The sequence below is a fragment of the Helicoverpa zea genome, chromosome 13, assembly GCF_022581195.2.
Source record: "Helicoverpa zea isolate HzStark_Cry1AcR chromosome 13, ilHelZeax1.1, whole genome shotgun sequence".
NCBI classification, from domain to species: domain Eukaryota; kingdom Metazoa; phylum Arthropoda; class Insecta; order Lepidoptera; family Noctuidae; genus Helicoverpa; species Helicoverpa zea.
Genome location: NC_061464.1, coordinates 12,270,389 through 12,294,099, shown reverse-complemented (window position 1 = coordinate 12,294,099; position 23,711 = coordinate 12,270,389). Strand labels below are relative to the sequence as shown.

Here is a 23,711-nt window from a genome sequence, read left to right as displayed (position 1 = left end):
CATATTTTTCTTTTTTACCATTCTAACAAACATTATAGTAAGTTCAACTCAGTCTTGCGCGCGGCCTTATGTGTGGGTAACCCTTGTACATACACAGTGACTTTGTGTGCGTGACAAGAGGTACAGTCGGGTACAAATACAGTTATTTAGGGGTTACGGCTGTTTAAAGAAAAACAGTTATTATAGTTCGGCCATTCAGAGAATGCGTTCCTGACACGTCGCGATTGAACTGACGACGTAACTACATTCATTGATTATTGATATAATAATGTTGTTTTAATGCTCCTCAATTGTTAAAACGGTAAACAACCAGCAAAAATATTTTTATCGTAACTGCAACGCCATTGCAAAGTTACGTCGTCAGTTCAATCGCGACGTGTCAGGAACGCATTCTCTGAATGGCCGAACTATACGTAATTTAATGTTTATTTATTTATAATGATTCTGAATCGCTACTTGAAAAATCAAATGATGAATTTTCGGATTCGCTACTCTCACCGAGGTAAATTATAAATTTTGACTCCATGTCAAAATGTCTATAGTATTTTTCTTTTTTCTTTTGTACATGTCGACAAGTATTACCCAACATCCCTTCATCAATATGACTTAAACGTTCATTTATGAGTTTCATTATTTCCGTCTTATTTTGGTCGACATTATGCGAAGCAATATTATTTTTTAAAATTCCCCACACATTTTGTTTACATTATTATACTAGATTATACGTCTTTTTACATTCTTAGTCCACACTTTTATTTATTGTCCGCGTCCCGAGATCTAGAAAATATGTAAGGAGTATTTAATTCATCTTAGATATTTCACCTCTTTTATTTCTTAGATACTGTCAACGTCAATTTGAAAAAACTTATGAGAAAATAATGAAAAACTGTAAAATGTAATAATAAAAAGCTTTGAATGTTGTTTCATTTTTTGAAACGCTACCTGACTCCTTAAACATTTTCTCCGTTAAGAACTAGACATTTTCGTAAACGACTGTACCCATAACAAAAAGCGATAAGAACACGTCATGCTCGGACGACGTCACTGTCACACGAATGAAAGTTGTATATTTACAAGCCGACGCACACATAGGGCCGCGCGCAAATCTGAGTTGAACTATCTATACCTACTTTTATATAATTCACAACTAACAAAAAAAACAACTATTGAATTCATGAAATTCTTTATTAATAACGATTAAACATGGTAGGTACATTAATTTGCTTATCATATAATAAAATAAAGTTTACAACTAAGTATAAAAACGGAATGTCAATTCACATTATTATTATAACATCAAACAAAATAAAATAAAATCACGATATTTTTTTTAAATCTCAGCAGTTTAACATCAGATCTGAAATTAGACTAGAACCATACATAACTAAAAAATAATAATAATGGCGTCCTGCCGATTGTCGGCCACGGCAGCTGTCCTCTATAAGATCAGCCGCACAGGACATGATAGTGCACGAGCATTTGCGCAGACAGGTACACTCACTATTCCTTATCATCATCATCAACATCATCATCATCATCATATCATCGTATCTTGCCCCGGGCAACGGACAGCCACGCTGCTCCACTGGTTAAAAGTATGTACTTTAATCTCGGTGGTAAGTAGAGAACATGTAAAATATTAAAATAATTACAGTAAGTTATATCAAAGAGATCTGTTACTCTAAAACTATTGATATCATAGTGGAATAGATGTGTATTATATGAAATCATCAACATGTCAACCAATCACGGATTTCACAAGATTTCTTAAATTGATTTTGATCACTTAAAATTGGCACGAAATCAAGTATCTTATACATACTTTTTACTTATAATCATTGACCATTTAGAAGATTCCATTACCAAGACTTCAAAATACAGTCATACTTTGTAATAATCTGTCTTTCATACCCACTGTAAAGTAGATATGCACACACAAAGTGTCATCCTTTATAAAATAAGGAAGGTGTAGCATACGCTGGATCTTGGGCTAAAACACTTCTTTGCAGTCGGACAAAACTGTACATAAGTTAACAATATTACTGTAGGTAAGTTACCTAATTATTATCAAAGGAAGGGTTTCTGAGAGCGGCTGATTTTTTAAAGTGCGCGACGAGTATGTCGAGGGCGCGGTACGTGACGTCACTGTTGATCTGCTTGGAAGACAGGCTGGTGACTAGGAGGCGGACTGCCGGGGACAGGTTCTCGGCTCCAAACGCGTACATTACAGCTGGAAGGGAGATTCATTAATTGAGAAATATTTTACGTGGTATCAGTGATAACTAAAAATGTTGAAAATGATGCGAGCTAAATTGGTATTATTTTATTATTGGATTTTTTTAAACACATAAATTTGCAGAAATAAAAGACATAAATTGTAATGAAAAATATGTAACGTTAATTCCACAGGAAAATAAATTAAAATTGTTCTCTCGACATGTATTTTGCCCCTACACAGGGCATTCAGGAAATGTTGACCCGGCGATTTTAGGATCTTTTTATCCAATTAAAGATACATAATTATGTGGTATTTAAATATGTAACTAAAAAGGTAACACGGCACTTAATTATTGTGATAAAATTATTACAAAAAAATCTTGTCATTATTTAAGCCGTCATTTTGAAAACCACACTTACTTCCAAAAAAATACAATCCAAAAATAATCTAACCTGGCAATTTCTCCATCAGCACCTCGCAGGTCTCATCCAGGTTGAAAGGCCTCAAGTTCTCCTTGGGCTGGAAGTAGTCGCTGTCCTTCTGCATCTGTTCGAAGACCACGAACACCTGCTTCCGCAGCCAGGCTGCTAAGTCCGACAGCCAGACGTCTATGAGAGCCTCGCCTATGTCTGGAAATATAGATATTATTATAAGCTTAAACTTTCCTCTTATTTAGTAGGGTGGGTTTCTAGTCTAATTGGATGCATTTGCGTACCAGAATTTTGTAAAGCGAATGCTTACGCGGTGTCCTGCGTGAGCGACGAACGCGACGCGACGCGACGCTGCGAACGCGACGAACGCGATCAACTCAAAGGAATTCCCTACATGCGGCCTATGTGACAGTCTGCGGCGAGACGCGACGTAACGCGTACTTGTTTTGAGGGCGACCAGACGCGACACCGCGAACTATTCAGAAGCGTTGATTGTTGTGGGACAAAAAAAACATAAATATTAAAGAAATCGTTTATTAGTACAAACAAGTTGGAAGATTGTTGCTGTCTGTACTTTAAATATGAACTTTCAAGCAAAATTGCAACACAACTTCTCCATGATTTGAGAAGTAATGACCAAAATCACGTAGGACATCTGTCGCGTATAGCATCGCGTCGCATTACGTCGCGTCGTGTTGCGTCGCGTCGCGTCGCGTTCGTCGCTCACGCAGGACACCGCGTTATACTACTTCCCAATAAGTTAGCTTGGTAACACGATAGGTACGCGTACGCCTTTGACAACCAGTCATATCTATGGGTATTGGGTTATTCGCGCAACTGGGTTGAGGAGATCGCACAAGCAGTCGCTCTTTGTAAAAAACTGGTATTCAGCTGCTTCTGGTTGGACTTGATGCCAACCCCGAAATATTTGTCAAAAGGAGGCAAATGATGATGATGAACTAAAAGATCAATTTTTAAACCATGGTATAGCGAGGTATGCTATATAGGGCCTTAGTCGTGAGCGAATTCTACAGATAGTCATGAGCTACAAAATAAAAAATATATCGACTTCTAAAACATTGAAAGATTACTTATGAAAATGAATAATGAAATGAATGTACCTACCAGCAATGATCATGGTGGCCAGCCTGTGCGCGACATGTGACCTGACGAGCCCCGCGGCCGCCAGCACCGCGCACGAGCCGCTCCAGCCCGCGCCGCACGCCGCGCACCACTCCTCTGTAGTGCACAGATAACACACCAAATGTATTACATGTCAGGAAAAATATTCAAAATAATGGCGTAACAATTATCGGACTTTGCTGCATGTGCATATGTGTGCTCGGGGGTCATGACCCCGTGATTTTAAAGTAATGTAACGATGCCAGCTGTCAACATATCAAATTTTGTGACTCCAACCATCATAACAATAGTACACATAAAAGAAAGCTGAGAAAGAGAAACAAATAAAATATCTTGACTTAGCGCACGAGGTTGTCGCCATGTGGGATGTCGACACGGCTGTTATTGTGCCGATTGTCATTACGTAATACATAATACATTACATAATAGCCAAGAGCCTCGACCAACACCTCAGGAGGCTCTCGTTGGGCGGCTGGATCAAGGAATTGATTCAGAAGGCAGTACTCCTTGATACGGCGCGTATTGTGAGGAGGTTTCTGTCTCTGGGACCCTAACCGCCGGTATCTTGGACCCTGTGCCCGATATCGGTGGCCATCTATTTTTTATATTTTTAAATGTTTTTTTTATTTTTTTTGTAATCTAACATTTAAAAATATAAATAATATGTTGACAGACAAATAAGTACACATAAATATAAGTAAGAAAAGATTAGCGGAGATGCCATTGTACAGGTAGATCCGGTTCCTTCTTAATGGAGCATGACCAAAACAATCAGTTATGAGTGAACTAACGGAGGCATTTGAGTTTTTTGAGGGAACTGTCAACGACTTTTAGTAATACGAAAAATGAACAGGTCCAAATAAAGACGGTAAAGACGAAAATAATAATGTTTGTCATCCCTCGAACACCCGCATTTTTGCGACATTACTCAGAAGATTTTTTCTCATTTTGTGCTTCAAGATTTTAACAGACGATTTTTAATAAAAGTAAGGATATTCACCATAGTCGACGGGCTCGTGCGCGGGCAGGCGGCGGCGGGCGGGCAGCTGCGCGAGCGAGTCCAGCGCCGCCTCCACGTGCGAGCACGCGCGGCGCGAGCCCACCAGCCGCGACACCGCGCCGCACACCTGACGGGGACATACGGAATTATGCTACTATATTATCATCATCCTCCGAGCCTTTTCCAAACTATGTTGGGATCGGCTTCCAGTCTAACCGGTTCAGCTGAGTACCAGTGTGCCACAAGAAGCGACTGCCTATCTGACCTTATGTCATCATCATCTGTTCAGACAAAAAACAACATTAAAAAAGCTGCGGCACACAAGGCCAACGGTATTTTTCTGCTTACATAAGCCAGCAGAACTGCCGCAGGTGCTGTGTGTAGTAGCAAAAATATACAAGAAATTACTCCACATTAAATATGATAGATATATGGTCTGATAAATAATAATTTTATTGATGTATCTGTCACCGTAAGATTACAAACATCGTTAGATTACAATCTATCTCGAGAGATTGTAAACTGTCGAATTATTGTAAACCGTAACACCTGATTGCAATTTAACGCATTATTTTTCGCTATATTATAATCTATCGATGAGAAATTGTCAAATTGTCAACTGTCCGAAAGCTCTCCCTGATTGGTCAGTCTTTTTGTAAGATCGAGAGTGATGTAGAGCGGTCAAATTGTCAACTGGCGTAGAACGGAATGCATCTTGCGCGCTGATTGGTAGAACGTCAAAAAAGACAATGTTCTTTGCAACTCCCGGTGTCACAGCTCTTTGACGTGCAAAAATAAGTGACGGTTTAATTTTTTATAAAATCAAAAATTGTACTTAATTTTGAAGACTCAAATTACACACAATTAAAAATTTTATTAAAAATTGAAGTTAGTGACGAAAACGAATCGCTGCAAAACCGACTCCACGTAGTCTTGTCTGCCCTACCCCTAGAGTGCAATTCAAAACCGCGTAGGCGCGGAGGGGCGAGGCGGCCCGCAGCGCCGGAGCCGTGACAGAAGTTATGCTTGCTGCATGTTGCATGCTTACTTCCATGCTGGGTCAATTAATATGGGATGTGTTATATTTTAAACAAAAAACTCAGTAGGTACGAGTTAAAAAATTAGAAGGTAAATAAATATTTTTATGATGTCATTTAATAGTATTTAAGAAGTTTACTGTTAGAATGCATGCTACAAATTTAGATGCAAAAAAATAACCATCATGCTGAGTTGTATTTAGAGTGGAAGATAACTCGTGGCTAAGATAGTATTATTTAGATGCTCGACGCTTTATTAATTGTGGCTGACTTAGTAATTTAGAAGGCAACATACATTTTTGGGGGCGAATAATGATATTAAAAAGAAGCCTGTTTAATTAGCACCCCTTTTATTTTATTTTTAAATATTAGTTTGTATTTGAAGACAAAATACCTAACTGTATTTTTATAAGAGTTATTTTTATATAAATTTAATACTTGAAGAATTTTTGAAGAGCATTTATTTTATTTAACTGACACCTCTATTTCATTCCTAACTCTACGGGAACTCCATGGGAACAGAACGGCTGGTCGTGATTGGTCGATCTTACAAAAAGACTGACCAATCAGAGAGAGCTTTCGGACAGTTGACAATTTGACAATTTCTCATCGATAGATTATAATATAGCGAAAAATAATGCGTTAAATTGCAATCAGATGTTACGGTTCACAATAATTCGACAGTTTACAATCTCTCGAGATAGATTGTAATCTAACGATGTTTGTAATCTTACGGTAACATATCCAACACAAAGACTGTCAAATGATTAGCTTCCAGAAACCTCACGTCCCGTAAGAACCTTTATAAAAAGTAATCACACACTAAAACAATTTTCGCAATAAGTAATTCCTAAAAAAGTCGTGGTGGTCTAGTGGGTAAAGGACCACATCATCAGCCTATAGCAGTCCACTGCTGGATATAGGCCTCTCCAAGTGCACGCCACTGAGATCGATTTTCGGCTGTTCGCATCCAGCTCCTGCCAGCCGTCTTGCGCAAGTCATCACTCCACCGTGCCTGAGGACGTCCTACACTACGTTTGCCGAGGCGTGGTCTCCCCTCTAGAACTCGTTTACCCCAACGGTTATCGGTTCTTCGGCTAATATGGCCAGCCCACTGCCACTTCAGCTTGCTGATTCGGTGGGCTATGTCGATGACTTTGGTTCTCTGACGGATTACCTCATTTCTGATGCGATCCCTCAGAGAAATGCCAAGCATAGCTCTTTCCATAGCCCGCTGAGCGACTTTAAACTTGTGGACCAGCCGTACCACGGGCGTAGCCAGGGGGAGGGTTTTGGGGGTTCAAACCCCCCCCGAAAAGTTAAGATAAAGGATGATGGGTGAAATTGGCCGGTATATCCAATGAAAACCATTCGCATATCAAATGATAGCTTATACCCTAAGCTTTATTTTTTGTTATGGGCAAAACCTTGTAAACCACCGGAGAAAGAAGATATAACACCTGATAGCATAGGACAGCCTATGGACTTCAACCACTTCATTTTGTATGGGAGCGATGTTTAAGTGCATTATATTATTGTCCATATTAGTCAGGACATATCACACAAGGTGTCTGTGCCCATATTTTCCAAGCTTATAAAAAAAATGATTATTTAGCAGGAAGATTTACAACGTATGGTGTACGTATTCCGCCATTCCGGTGAGTCTAACCGGTATATCCAATGAAAACCATTCGCATATCAAATGAAAGCTTATACCCTAACCTTCATTTTTTGTTATGGGTAAAACCTTGTAAATCACCGGAGAACGAAGATATAACACCTGATAGCATAGGACAGCCCATGGACTTGAACCACTTCAGTGCGTATGGGAGGGATGTTTAAGTGCATTATTATTGTCAATAATTGTCACGAGTCACAGAAGGTGTCTGTGCCCATATTTTCCAAGTTTATTGAAAAAAAAAAACGATTATTTAGCAGGTAGTATTTACAACGTATGGTGTACGTATTCCGCCATTCCGGTGAGTCTAACCGGTATATCCAATAAATACCATTTGCACATCAAATGATAGCTTATGTCATAAGCTTCATTTTTTATTATGGGCAAAATATTGTAAACCACCGGAGAACGAAGATATGACACTTGATAGCATAGGGCAGCCCATGGACTTGAACCACTTCATTTTGTATGAGAGGGCTGTTAAGTGCATTATATTATTGTCAATATCAGTCAGGACGTGTCACAGAAAGTGCATGTGTCCATATTAAAAATATAACAGTTAGTATTCACAACGTAAGGTGTAACTATTCCTGGAGGGAGCGACTGTCGCAACCCAGTACAGGGCACGCCACCATCGTGGCGGTAAGTCCCCTCTTAGAGGAGTGGCTCGGGAGGAGTCACGGCGCCCTCACGTACCGCATGACGCAGGTTCTCACCGGACACAGTTGTTTCGGGAGGTACCTGCACCGCATCGGTCGTGAGGAGGCGCCCGGGTGTCACCATTGTGCGGACAGCCCCGAGGACACGGTGGACCACACAGTCCAGGTGTGCCCCGCATGGGAAGGGCACCGCCGGGTCCTCGTCGAAGCTTTGGGCGGCGGCGACCTCTCGCGTCCGGCCCTGGTTCAGGCCATGGTCCGGGGCGAGAGGGAAAGGGATGCCGTCGCCTCCTTCTGCGAAGCGGTCATGCTCGAGAAGGAGGAGGCGGAACGCCAGAGAGTTCGCACCTCTCATCCCGGCCGCCGCGCTGGACCAAGTAGACACCATGGGCGCCGGGTGTCGCGAGATGACTCCCGGCCACCGTAGGCGTGGGTCTGTGGGCGGTGAGTTCGGGTGGCTCATCGTCCCTCTGTCTGCTTAGACGACAGACCCGTGTCGACGGCGCGCGTTGTTCCACGCGCTCCTCAAAGAGATGTCAGCAACCCCAGCGGGGCCCAGCAGGGCCAAGGCCTGCCGGGGCTGCGGGTTGTTCGAAAGAGATACCGCGGCCCTGGTACATAAAAGGCCTATGACGGAACACGACGGTTTTTAGTCAGTAAGAGTCTGACACTCCCTCACCGCTGCTAACCCACAGCGGGAGGGGTCATTTGATGATTTTTGACGTCGGAAAAAAAAAAAAAAAACAAAAAAGGTGTAACTATTCCGCTGTTCCAGTGAGTTTAACCGGCATAATCAATAATATCCATTATTGGTGGAACATTGTTAACCACTGGGGAAAAAGATATCAGTCCTGTAAGCCTACGACTGCCTATGGAATTAAACTACTTTGGCACGTATGGTATATAAGAAAAACCTATCTTCTTATCTATAATACAAGCTGTTGATTTGCATCCGTGCCATAGTCAAGGACGTAATTATGCTAGTGATTCTCGCCCCAAATCAACCAAAAAATTGGTACGTAATTTTTTTTTAATTATTTTTTTTCCGAATTCCGTCCATGTCATCTAGCCGTATTTAAACTTGGCGTGTGTGTTACTGGCCTTAAAACCGTACTGCGCCCTCACACAAACGCAAACACAAAGAATACGCAACGATCATTCGTAAATTTCATTCATAAAATTGGATTACTTCTGAAATACTACGACATTACAATGACAAAAAAAGCAGTACATATTAGTTATTTCCCGTCTACTGTAATTCCAATCGATTATTTACGTACTTTATGTCCTCCTCCTGAAGTATGGCACAAATGCAAATCAACACCTTGTATAAAAATGAATCGCAAAATGTCTTGGTAAGCGCATCACTCAACAACGCCTGGACCAATTTGGCTAATTCTTTTTTTGTTGTGTTTGTTATTGTCAGGAGAAGGTTCTTATGAAAAAAAAAAATAGGGTAAAGTAGAGAAGTCAGTTGACGGGAGCGAAGCCGCGGGCAAAAGCTAGTTATTAATAACGTAGCTTTTCCAGCACTGAAAGATTTTTCAAATCAGTTCAGTCAAATTCGTAGCCCATTTCATGCAAATACTTGTCGTGCACAGACATCATCTAATGGCCAGGATAATACATTTTGCTTTGAAATATAATCCTGTGGAATTAGAGCTGTGCTGGCATTTGTAATAACATCCGTTAAATAGTGAGGAAATACTGTTTTCCCGTGCGAAGCTGGGGTGGGTCGCTACTTTTCTAATAATTCGACAACCCAGGGCCGACTATCCTGGTGCCGCAGAAAGAGGAAATGCTATCTCCAATAATGGAAATAATATACGGTGGTAGAAGTAAAAGTTTTTATGTTTTGTTTTGCTATTAAAACAATGCCTAGTTAAGACCGATTTTAATTGATAGTCTACCCTAGGCTTACTTAAATAAGTGATAAGTTGACGAAAATACATCATACAATGAATTTTTCTACTATGGATTTTATTTTAACAAAAAAAAATGGTGCAAAAAGTATAACTCTTTTGTGCCCGATTGTACTTATTTCCGGTCGATTCTTGACATGAACTGTTTTATTTCAGTAACTGTAGGGTATAAGCAATAATATAATATACATTAGAACTTTATTGGTTATCAGGCCAGGGTTCATACAAAATTGCCCATCATCCTTTAACTATATTAATTAAATTGAGAGATTTACGAAACACCGTAAAGTAGTATCGGCACTGTCTGGTGTGTTACCGTCAAATTTTGCAAAAGGTTGTGAAATTGAAGAGGCATTTTGTATGTATTCAGAAGTGCTGCCTGAAAAGAGTACATCTGTCGTCAAAGCAGAACTTGAAGTGTGGAAAGCAGCTATGACTCTCACCTCCCCTACTCCAAAATCAGCTTTGGAATGCTTAGATAAGTGCGACCAAAAACTCTATCCAAATATTTACACATTGTTGCAAATACTGGCTACGTTACCTGTTTCCACTGCTACCCCAGAAAGGTCTTTTTCAAGTCTAAGAAGGCTTAAAAACTACTTGCGGAACACAACGGGTGAAAACAGACTGACTGGCTTGGCTCTCATGAACATTCACTATGGGATAGAAATTGATGCGAGTGAAGTAGTGGATATATTTAAAAAGAAGAACAGAAGATTAATTCTATAACGTGTACCTAGGTATAACTGAACGTAATTTTTTTATTTAGACTATATTGTCCAACTTCTTGAAAAAGGTCTTCGACGATTCCTTCCATTCCAGAAGTTTTCTCTGAATCTGTTTATTATTAAATATATATATATTAAATACTAGCTTCTGCCCGCGACTTCGTACGCGGATCCTGTCCCTTATGCCAGCGACTACGGGGTCAGCAAAATCAAAGATCTGAACCGTCTGATATTGAATTTTAAGGGCCCGTTGACTTGAAAACAACGGAATACGGATAAACATTAGAAACGTTCTATATATTTAATTAAATTGGACTAAACAAAACGCTGAGAACTGAACCGCAATAGGCGTGATCATAGGGATAAAAGTAGTGATTCTAATAAGTCTGCATTTAAGTTATGTGGCAAAAATGTTACACGTATTATTACGTAAAAAAACATTAAATAGATGACAAAGTCGTGGTGACTTAGTGGAAGTCGTGGTGGTTTAGTGGGTAGAGAACCAATCTCTCAAGTATGAGCGTGCGTCTTTGATTCCAGGTCTGGCAAGTGCCTGCCAATGCAACTTTTCTAAGTTCGTATGTACTTTCTACGTATATTTTGGATACCAATAACCGTTATTTGGAGGGGATGTTAAACTGTAGGTTCCGGCTGTCATTGAACATTCTTGGCAGTCGTTATGGGTAGTCAGAAGCCAGTAAGTCTTACCAAGGTATGTTGGGTTGAGCGGGTAACCAGGTTGTGGAGGTCAGATAGGCTCCTTGTAAAACACTGGTACTCAGTTGCATCGTGACTGGAAGTCGACCATAACATAATTGGGACAAAGGCTCTTGAGATAATAACGACAATAATAATGAGATATAGGCACCGCAGGACATCTGAGGCTGATGACGGGGAGTAGCAACCCCGCGGGGCTATACTATATGCTGAGTTCTCCAGGGAGAGTATCCCCCATCTCCGGCCGGTCGGAGTGAACCATGACGGGGGTAGGTCTCACGCCTCTGGCTTGGCTTGGCCGTCCAGAGTGGAGTCGCTAGAGCAGGATTAGTAGCCCTGCTCGGAGGGTAGGTGCCTCATGGTAAGCACAGGGAGCGCGTAATCTGTGTTTAAAGTCCGCCGAGGTATCCTCACGCTTCAGGTTCCCGGGGGCCCAGTAAGTGAGGTGGCGAGTCTCCACCTGCCATTTTTACATGTACCATTGACATCCACTAACATCCCATCACAAATAGCCCAAGTAGTTTCCCTCAATAGTTAGCAATAGTTTAGCACAGAACCGGGGATTGTCTTTTTTTTAACGACGTCCACCGGTGAATGTCCTTGGGTTCATTTCTATAGTGTATAAAGGGATAATCGACGGTATTGTGTCACCATTTCATTAAAGTTGTCTCAAAAGGGCTTCAGCGTGTTGGCTTCGGCCCCACGTTTGCCTCCCAAAAATTCGGAACTCTGTAGTCCCGAGGTCTGGAAGAGACATACAAAATAATAATGAGATATAACGCAACAAAGTCGGAGAGTGAGGGCTCGTGACGCCACGTCTAAGTATGTAAAATTTGTACTAAGCAGTGACTTAACGAAGCGTTGTTGTATCTTCGTTATTATTTGTTTGTGAGAGAGAGAGAAAAGAAAAATACGTGTCCATTATTTTAGGATAGGATTCACCATACCTATTTCATAACATTCATTTCTATACATTTCAAGTGTAGTATTGCTCTTGAAGTTTCATATCAGGTGTTCCAGATCTTCGATGTTTATACATCAATAGAGAGTGCTTATCAGATTGAACCACTTTTGCTAAAACGTCATATCTTCATATGCTATAGTCTAGCTGAACTCCTGGAGTTCCACATCAGGTGTTTTACACCTTCAATTTGTATAAGTCAACAGAGAGTGCTTATCAGATTGAACAACTTTTGCTAAAACGTCATACCTCTATATGCTATAGTCTAGCTGGGCACCTGGAGTTCCACATCAGGTGTTTTAGATCTTCAATTTGTATAAGTCAATAGAAAGTGCTTATCAAATTGAACAACTTTTGCTAAAACGCCATACCTGTATATGGTACAGAGAAGCTGGGCTCTTGGGGTTCCACATCAGGTGTTCCAGATCTTCAAATTTATTATCTCAACTAAAAATGCTCATCACATGAAACAATTTTTGCCATGGCACCATTTTTATATCTCTTATAGTTTTGTTGGTCTGTTGGAGTTCTGCATCAGGTCTTCAAGTTTCGAAGATATATTATAGCCTATATGTTGACCAGGCTTAATAGTGATACAACAAAGAAAAAATCATTGAAATCCGTTCAGTAGTTCCGAAGATTAGCGTGTACAAACAAACAGACATACAGACATACAGACATACAGACATACAGACAAACAGACAGAATTTTTTTTTTGGATTTGTGCTCCATTACTGTTTCTAAACCCCACCCAATTATTATTTTTTAAATATATTCAATGTACAGACACAGTTTTTTTACAGATTTATTATATGTATAGATTGTTCTTATGAATAAACGGCTATTTTATGTATTTTTATTCGTTTTATTTTCTTGAACCCCCCCCGATTCTAAAACCTGGCTACGCCCGTGAGCCGTACCGTCAGTGTCCACGTTTCGGCTCCGTAAGTCATGACAGGTAGGACGCACTGATTGAAGACTTTTGTCTTTAGGCACTGTGGGATCGACGATGTTAGGACTCGACGTAGCTTCCCAAATGCAGCCCAACCCAACTGAATTCTCCTATTCACCTCGTCCTCAAAGTTGTTTCTACCTAACTGCAATGTCTGCCCGAGGTATACATATTTCCGAACAACTTCGAGAACGGCGCCGTGTATCGCAATCGGTTCCGGTAGAACATGACCTTGGTTTTGTCCAAGTTCATCCGTAGGCCGATGCGTAGAGAAGATTCAGCCAGGTCATTCAGCATCTGTTGTAGGTCCTGCAGCGTTTCCTCCATGATGACGATATCGTCAGCAAATCGCAAGTGAGAGATGTGTTCGCCATTGATGTTGATGCCGCGTCCTTTCCAGTTCAGCGTCTTGAACATATCCTCCATTGCATTAGTGAACAGTTTCGGGGAAATAACATCCCCTTGTCTCACTCCTCGATGCAACGGTATGGGCCTTGTTTGCTGATTCTGTACTTGGACCGACATTGTAGCGGCTTCGTAGAGACATCTCATCACTTGGATGTATCGCCAATCTACTTGACAACGCTGCAGGGACTCCAAAACAGACCAGATTTCAACCGAGTCAAAGGCCTTCTCATAGTCCACAAATGCTAGACACAGGGGCTGATTATACTCTTGGATCTTCTGTATAATCTGCCGCACTGTGTGGATGTGGTCTATGGTGCCGTATCCGCTCCGAAACCCAGCCTGCTCCGGTGGTTGGAATTCGTCGAGTCTCCGCGCAAGTCGGTTCGTGATCACTCTTGAGAACAGCTTATATACGTGGCTTAGGAGGGAAATGGGTCGATAGTTCTTCAGCTGGGTTTTGTCTCCCTTTTTGAAGAACAGGACGAAAACACTCCTACTCCACGCCTCTGGAGTTCTCCCTTCGAAAAGGACGGCATTAAAAAGCTTCTGGAGCTCCCCCAGTACGGGCTTACCTCCCGCTTTTAATAGCTCTGTTGTAGTGCCATCCTCGCCAGGGGCTTTTCCATTTTTGAGCTGTCTCAGAGCGACCTCGATTTCGCCACTGCTGACTTCTGGCAGGTCTTCGGTGAAATGGCGTGTTAATGTGGCTCTAGAATCCTCATTTCCGGGATCAGGTCGAGATGCATGCGATGCGTATAACCGGCCATAGAAATTTTCCACTTCCGAAAGGACTGCCGGTACCGAAGAAACGACTTCTTCCAAGAGATTGTACGAACACCTTTGACCCCCGATTCAGCTCAATTGCTCTTTCAATGTCAAGAGTATTGGAGCACCGGAGGTCGCGTCGTACGTGCTTGTTGATCTCTTGGTTTAGAGCCCGCTTAGCTGACGAAGTGACAGGCGGGTTTTCACGTCGTTTCTTCATAAGCCCTAATGTCTCTTCCGAAAGCTTTGATTTCTTGCCCTTACGCTGCATGTTACAGAATCTCGAACCTTCCTCCCTGAGGATCCGAACCACATATTCGTGGTTCTGGTTAACGTCTGCTGTGGTTTCCACGGCGGCAAATCGGTTCTCCAAATTTGACTGGAACGTTTCAGATCCTGTCATGGTTTGGAGCAGTGTTGGTCGGAGCCTGGCCTTCATCAGACGGAAACGTTCGGCCTTGAAGTTGATATTCAGAGAGCCTCGGACAAGTCGGTGATCGCTCCTGGTGTTAAACCGGTTGATCACGGAGACGTCTCTGAATATGTGCTTCTTGTTCGTCATGATGAAGTCAATCTCATTTTTAGTCATAGTGTCGGGGCTTTGCCACGTCCACTTCCTTTGGGGCTGCTTTTTGAAAAAGGAGTTCATCAAAAACAGCCCCTCGCGTTCGAGGAAGTTGACGAGCATTTGCCCCCTATGATTCCTGCTTCCAAATCCATGGGATCCTACTGCCGATTCGCCACAAATCTGTACTCCCACTTTAGCGTTAAAGTCCCCCATGACAACGGTGTAATGGGTCTTTGTAGTGAAGTGGAGGGCCCTTGATATATCATCAAACATATCCTCCACTTCATCGTCTGAATGTGTCGAGGTCGGTGCGTACACTTGCACTACCTTGAGGCTATACCTGTCGGCTGAGCTGAGCTGAGCTTTATGATAAGGTACGCTACCCTGTTCGACACACTAGACACCTCCACAACGTTATCAGTTAGGGACTTATTAACCAGAAACCCAACGCCACCTTGGGATTGTTGGTCTCCCTCTCGGAAGTACATTAGGTGACCTGATTCGAGGGTTATGGTGTCCTCCCCCTCTCTTCGAACTTCACATAACCCTAATATGTGCCACCTAATCTTCCCAAGTTCCACCTCGAGTTGCGCCAGATGCGAGTCAAGCCGTAGCGTGCGGCCGTTGTACGTCGCCAGAGTGAGTTTTGTCTGGAGGCCTCCCGTAACCCGGAAATTCTTCGCACCCCCTGCCCCGCCGTAACCACGGTCGACAAAAGGACAGGGAAAGGACCAACCTCTCAAGTATGAGGGCGAGGGTTCGATCCCAGGTCAGGCAAGTACCAATGCAACTTTTCTAAGTTTGTATGTACTTTCTAAGTATATCTTAGACACCATTGGCTGTGTTTCGGATGGCACGTTAAACTGTAGGTCCCGGCTGTCATTGAACATCCTTGGCAGTCGTTACGGGTAGTCAGAAGCCAGTAAGTCTGACACCAGTCTAACCAAGGGGTATCGGGTTGCCCGGGTAACTGGGTTGAGGAGGTCAGATAGGCAGTCGCTTCTTGTAAAGCACTGGTACTCAGCTGAATCCGGTTAGACTGGAAGCCGACCCCAACATGATTGGGAAAAGGCTCGGAGGATGAAGTAATTCCTAAAATTAGCACGCTCAACCAGACAGGGTTTGTCAGCTACATAATTTTAGTATAATAATATTTTTAAGAGGGAGACCAAGGAAACGCTGAAGAGAAGACTTTGACAGCTTCGTCTCGGACTGGCCACAAACAGCGATGGATTGAGAACAGTGGAAGGTTATGGGGAAGGCCTTTGCCCAGCAGTGAAACAGCATAGGTTAAAAAATATAATTAAAACAAAAAATCCATTTACAACTTACATTAAGATCTATAGCCGTAGCGACATAAGTCCAGTCGTGTAGCGTGCGAGTCGGTTGCTCGCCCTCGGCGCCTACCGCCGTCTTCAGCGAGTTGAACACACCTGTCACTGTGCGCTGGAACAGTCTGTAGTCATGTGGGGGTCAGTAGCGTGTCATGTGGGATAAGATGAAGGTTAATAATAATTTTAAATCCTGATCAGCTCAGCCAGCTACGCAGAATATATTATAGTGTACAAGCATTTCCGCAGACACAGGTGCACTCACTATTCCTTCACTCTCATAGCGCGGGACAGCAATCCGAGAGAGCGATCAAGATGGATCATTTTAAATTAAATCACTTACTTGTCGAGTCTCTGCATGTTGTTAGAAGTTTGACTGGGTGAGGAGTTCCTGTCCATGTTCATATCGTACTCATCTGAAAGCATCACGCTAGGTACAGATCTCGCCTGTGTTTTCTCTGACCCTTACGGGAGTTGATGTGAAACCTCATCGAAAGTGGTGACGGCGAAATAATTGAAGGTCATGTTTTGAGCATGGGTAAGGTTTTGAGCATGAACGAGGATGAATATATGTAGAGGAAAAGGACAATCGAAGAAACGATTTCTGGTTTGTATGAAAATCGAGATGCATGGAAATAATGTAATTAATGAAAAATAATGTTGAAATTACAGCAGTTAGAAGAGTATATGGAAGGAGAAAACATGGTGTGCCGACCACAAATAGAATAGGTATAAGGGCAGGAGGATGATGATAATTGATAATAATATAAGTGATAAAGTACCGGCGAGCGTGGCGGTGTCGACGGGCCGCAGCGAGTGGTGCTGCTGCGCGCGGCCGCGTGTCTCCTCCGCGCTCTCCCACCACACCTCCTCCGCGCGCTCCGCCCTAACCAGCGGACGACGAACATTACAATTATATATGGGTGATATTGTTTGCATCCTTGTTCAAAGTTCAGAATTTTCTTTTTTAAACAAGATAGATATTAATTGTATGGACTTATTTAATTTTCAAGATCAATTTCTGTGGGAGAAAAAACATGAATCTAATGTAAAAAAAAAAACATTTAAAACACTAATTATGTTCTTCCTGTCTAAATAAAGTCGCGACAGTTCGATGCACGCACACATACGAGTGTACCTACAATATGACAAAATACGGTTTAAACAACAAATACTGCCAGCGTTAACGTTTAAATGATCTCAGACAAGATGAGGAGCCTAATGCTTGGGCTGCACCTAGAGTTGAGGCCACAGTACGCTTACTCTCGCACTTAGAGACATTTAATGGTTACTTAAGTCATTTCTTAGTGAAGGATTTCTTTGACAATTCGTCACTTGTTACAGAAGTGACTTAAGTAATCATTAGACGTTTCTGAGTACGGGGGTCAGAGCTGGGGGCACAGTATACCTGGGGCTGGTCTCGGCGCGCTGCTGCAGCAGACAGCGCAGCTTGGCGATGCTGGTGGAGAGGTCGGCCGCCTCCTCGTACTCCGGCTCGGGCGAGTCCGGCAGCGGCGCCGGCAGCCCCTCGGCGCGGGGCACAGCACGCGGCAACGACGGCTGGAAGTTAGTCATGGATTCAAATTTCATACAGAATAAAGACAAGTGCAAATGACAGCATGTACTTTTCGTCAAACATAACACATATTAGACGATCGAACATAGGTAGACCGGATCCAGCCGAAGGTGTGGGCACATCCGATATATCTATTTGTTCATCAACCTTTCGATCTCAAATTCTCAATAAGCCGTGAAAGAAGTGTGACGACTGACGTCACAAGTAAATAAATTTTGCGCTGCCCGCTGAGTTAGGTCTGTTGATTATGGTGAACCTGTATTGGAATGCTAACTCACCACGATATCCTGTGACGTCACTCTGTGCTGCTTCACCAATTGTGGCACGTTATTCTCATCTGTAAAACAATTCATATGTTTGTTTTATAAGAAACATCAATAACTAGGGGCAGGCCAGTAGAAACTTTTATGTGCATCACTGTTTCTGTAGAATCTCGCCTTATAACTAACACAGTATTTTGATATACTTATTGTTTATGTGTCACGTGTGCAATGTGCATTATGATATATTGTCATTCTTAAATAAATCGCATAGCTGGATGTCTACTGCATACGTTATTATACCTCAAGTAAAAGCAAGCAATCTAAGCTGATATAAATAATTATTATTACAACAGTATAAGTGTTACCTCTATGACCGTTATTGTTCTCCTTAGTGTGCGGTTCCTTATGTTCGGCAATCATCGGGCGCGGCTCGGCCGGCGGCGAGCGATCGCTGGCGCGGTGCGATGGAGACTTGTCCTACAGGCATTAAATTGACTTATAAAGCAGATTTGTTCTTTACGCTTTCCAGCTAAAAAGATTTATGTTGAGGTTTCGCATGGACGGTGTCCAGAAAAGTAGCTTAGTAGTAGATAGAGGCAAGCTACTTTTAATCCGGCTGCGGAATAGGTTCCCTTGAGATGTGGGACTAAATAAATAAAATCAAAAAGAAAAAACCATTCGAAAGCTGAAAAAAAGCACTTTTGGAACGTCAACATTATTAAGACAGCCTCCAATACGGGGAAAAAGAAGTGGCGCAACAAACTGTCCAGCAACACATGTCTGTCTGTCAGGTTTGGAGTATCTTAATACAAAATATTGTCTTACTAGTATTTTTATATTATCCAAAACCTGAAATTATTCTAAATTAATTTTCCTTTTCATTCACTTACCGAGTCATCGCTGAGTCCGGTAAATCGGAGTCCTTTCTTGAGGCCCGCGATGCCGAAGTCCAGGAGCCCTTCCATCATGCCGGCCGCTTCGTCCTACGTCAGGGAAAACATCACTATTGCACTATTACGTACATTATTGTACAATATAACGTTTTACTCAGCAATTACGTGAATTGATATATAAAGTAGGCACAACTCATAAAATTCAATTTTGCCCTTATATTCATCTTCAAGATAAGACCCCTTTAATTTTTTCCCTTTTTTTTTCTATGGCGCAATGGTCACCAAGCCGGACTGCTGAATCTGAGGTCCCGGGTTCGATTCCCGGTTCGGTCGACATTTGTGTGATGAGGATGCTTGTTGGCCGTGGTCTGGGTGTTACAATATGTATTTATAAATATGTATATGTGTAGCTATATGTAGTTTATCAGTTGTGTTAGCACCCATAACACAAGTTAATTAATAACTTACCATGGGGCTAACCAACCGTGTGTGACATTATATTATATATTATTCACAAATTCAACAGACCACACACACAAAATCTATCACCAACACAAACTATCACAGAAAACAGACCTTATCACAAGTATAGAAGGTATAATTTCAACTGAAGAAGGCCACACTCACACAACAAGAGAATTTATTTCAATACAATGAAAGTAACAAATGTCTATGTGTAACCGTGCAATGTGACTGTCATGCTTGTCACCTGTTTGCATGCAGATCAAAATGCCTAACTTGACTGTACTGGAAGATACTATATTGGATTTTGAGCCTTAGCAATTGGGAAAAGAGTCTAAAATACGGAGAATTAATAAATTATTGTGATGGCAAGGATATTAGGGTGTATTTAATTAGATAATAAATGTTGAGCATAAGTAAAAAAAATAACTTTGTTTCTTTTCTGTGTAAGATGGCATTTAGTAGAAGTTTTAACCGGATTTGCGAGCTAGTTAAAGGCCAAAAAAAATTATAGCAAAACATAAAAGGTTCAAAATCGAATTTTAAATCAACCAGCCTACATCAAGCTGGGCTCTAAATAACACGTGACTTCAGGACATTACAGTAGAACAATAAGACAGACAGACTGGAGTTGGACAGTTGTACAGATAGTGAGAGAACATACAAAGCATAACCTGTGCCCGTAATGTGCCTGGTGTCTGAGGTACCTGTCCAAACTTACACAGTTTAAAATATTATTTTCTGACTCATGTCACCTCAACTTATTCCAAAAAGTTCTTTGAGACAGTAGATCTTATAACTCAACGTCCAACTTTGAGATATCATCACACTTATTTTTCGAAGAGTATTTCTATCTTTGGGACAAATACACAACGGTAGTTACATCTTTTACAGTACTCAGTTCTTACAAAGAGGTATAATGATGGCCCTTGCTCATGCCAAAACCAAAACCAATCTTTATTATTGTTTAGTTAGATCACAAAACTGTAAAGCAGTGCGCTGCGCATTTTGGCTGATTGAGACATGCAAAAAAATGCCAATAGCTTTTGAATTATAATAAAAAGTGCCGCATGTCTCGCCAAAATAGTGCTTAATTTTTTGAAAATAAGGTTGATATTTTCGCAGATTTTTTTATATAGACTTAGGTAAAAAGCTGAAGCAGAAAGATCGTGCAAACAACATACACTGGAGTTTTGCTTGCGGGGCACATCTAAGGCAAGTGTGTGGGACACCTGTAGATCCCCTATCTTGGTCTTGGCCTCCCTGACGGTGGATTGCAAGTCCTTCAGCAAGGCGTCCGCGGGCTTCGGACTCTGCTCCTTCTTGGTTTGTTGGTCTTTGAATATGTTGGCGTCTAGCGGGTCCACTTCTATTGTCTCTTCTTCGCCTTGAATTTAGAAAGTAGAGAACGTTAAATATTAAATGGCAAATGTACTGGATTCAAGTGGGCCGTATTGGAACAAGTTTTTAGTCTATTATTACAACAATATTATGACGTCATTGTTTCTTACTAAAGATAACACGCATTGTATGTTATGTCACTTCATGGCGCTAATAAAATATAGATTTTTGATAGCAGGTACCTATAGGATTTAAATGAGAGTACATTATTTATAGTACATAGGGGCAGTACATAACGGCGTACATAAGGGAGTATGAAAGGGAATATAGAAGGAAGTACATAGGGGCAGTACATAACGTGTACATAAGGGAGTATATAAGGAAGTACATAATGGATTACAAACATAAGTACATAAGGGAGTATGAAAGGGAGTACATAGGGGCAGTACACAAGGGCGTACATAAGGGAGTATAGTACATAAAAAAATACATCGGGGCAGTACATAATGGAGTATATAAGGAAGTACATAGGAGTTGTAGAAAAGGCAGTACAAGGACAGTTAATGATGAAGTACCTAAGGAAATACATAATGGTCAAAAGTAAACCAGCTAGTTTTTAGTAACTTACCGAACCACAGCGGCTGCGGGCTCTTCCCTCGTGGCGGGTTGGGGGATCCATCATTATCGTGCCCCCACAAGCGAGACAGAGTGATTTCCCCATCCAGGCTGGCCAGCAGGTCCTGGCCCAGGCTGATGCACTGCAGGTCTATGTCTGTCTCCCAGGTCTTTACACTGCCTACAGAGCAAGGTAAAGGATTTGATGCATTCTAATATTGGGTGGAGGTCAGTTGTGACATGCATTCAAAGGCCTATAAATCTATACTAATATTATAAAGAGGAAAAATAAGTATTTTTGTTTGTTTGTAATGGAGAAACTCAAAAACTACTGGACCGATTTTGAAACACAATACATTTACTGATTAATATGTTTAACCTGAATTGTGTGGGTATACTTCAGCATGAAAAATATTTACAGTAGAATTAGATACCTATATTTCGATAAAACATGTATGATATACCTTCAATAATCCTATCGTAGATCTTGACTTCATTCCTGCCTTGCCTGCCTCGCCTCTGCCTCAAAACAGGCGAGGTCTTTATATCAACAGGCTCCGTACTAGTCACTGGTACTTCTTCTACGATACTCTCTATCTTTTCCACTTCTGTCTCAACCTTTGGCTCCTCTTGAACCACTTGCATAACGGTACTTTTAGGTACTACTGGTGGTGGTTCCGTTACCGTATTGACTGGTTCAGATTTTTTATCCTTCGGTACTTCTTCAGGTACTGGGGCTTTTTCCGGTTCTTTCTTCACTTCAGTTACGGTTGGTTCCTGTTTCCCTTGCAGAATTGTTAGTAACTTATCGTTCAGCCATCTTGGGTCGGCTAAAGTGCTGTCGATAAAGTTGTCAAGTTTCTTTGATAAGATGCGTACTAGTAGTTCCGAATGTGGGGTGTCCCAGAGTTCCCAGGGTATCAACTCTTTGAATACTATGCGGAGTAAGTTGGTACAGTGGTCTGCAGGCTGAAGCTTATTAGCAGGGTTAAATACAGGGTGAGACTTTTTGTAAAAGTTTTCCACTGGAATACTAAGTGAGTTCTCTTGACGTTTCTGAGCTCTCTGGTACTCATTCAGGTGACTGGTCAAGATAGTGGTCAAATCTACGTACACATCTTTGATTTCTATCTTGTTGCAGATCTGTGAACAAGTTTTAAATATAAGCCTATTAAAAGTTTAAAAAGCTATTGTTTGGAAACTCATCATATCTAGAATGTATTTTATTGTTCATTGGAAGTATAGTAGTTAGAGTATGCTACAATTTTATAAACATGTCACCAACCTGAAAGCTCTTTCCAATCATTTGATCCAACATTTGTTTACACGCGAAGGGGAACCCGATCTCCTGAGAGATGTAGGGCACGTACCACGACGACACCAGCTTGCGCTCCAGCACCGTCGAGATCACACTCAGCTCATCTGTGTCATACTCCCGAATCTCCGACACACGAGACTTCTTCTTGCGCCGCTTCCGAATCAACTCGTTCACCACCGTCATATACGGATACTCGTCCATTATAACATCCAAATCATACTTTATTGGCTTGTGTAAAAGCATCGTAGCCTGAATAAACCTAAAAGTAATATGTACGCAAACGAGAAATACACCTAGCACGTAACCAGGAAACGATATTCCAGTTAATGGTGAAATTTTTGTGGTGCAGTGTAAAACGATGCATGTTACTAAACCAATGCCTGATATAAACGACAAAGTCTGGAGAATATTTCTCTTCACAAAAATAAACATGATTACGTTGTCTTTTAGATTGCACCTTTATTTCTTACAATTTAAAACATTTTATACTTGTGATCAAATCGATCGATCAATGTTTTGATGTTTATTTTTTTTCTGACAACCACAAATTGACAGCACAGTTTATCGTTCAAGAGTTTTGGAAGAATTCCTCACAGGTGCAAAAAACACACGTTGGTTTATAAAAATATATTACATATCTTTCAAGATAATACGTTGATACCATTTTCGGCACCTTTTGTATGTATTGCTAGTAAGTCATCTTGGCTTTTTCATATCAAAAATAA

At 41.5% G+C, this 23,711-nt stretch overlaps 1 protein-coding gene across 2 annotated transcripts; it reads right to left on the bottom strand.

The window, feature by feature from the left end:
• Nucleotides 1-1,164: 1,164 nt before the first annotated feature.
• Nucleotides 1,165-23,609, bottom strand: LOC124635571. Of its 2 annotated transcripts, none has more exons than XM_047171493.1 (15): nt 22,954-23,609; nt 22,133-22,811; nt 21,682-21,849; nt 20,897-21,099; nt 19,248-19,340; nt 18,723-18,834; nt 18,373-18,431; nt 17,927-18,078; nt 17,301-17,404; nt 16,862-16,934; nt 16,520-16,643; nt 4,793-4,919; nt 3,775-3,888; nt 2,671-2,847; nt 1,165-2,230 (listed from the first exon to the last, which is right to left on the bottom strand). In XM_047171493.1, exons 1-15 carry the CDS (start codon nt 23,416-23,418, stop codon nt 2,058-2,060), a joined length of 2,823 nt encoding a protein of 940 aa, XP_047027449.1. In that variant the 5' UTR covers nt 23,419-23,609; the 3' UTR covers nt 1,165-2,057. The 2 variants fall into 2 exon arrangements, with proteins under 2 accessions (XP_047027449.1, XP_047027450.1); XM_047171494.1 differs by having other exon boundaries at nt 20,945-21,099; nt 22,954-23,608.
• Nucleotides 23,610-23,711: the final 102 nt, after the last annotated feature.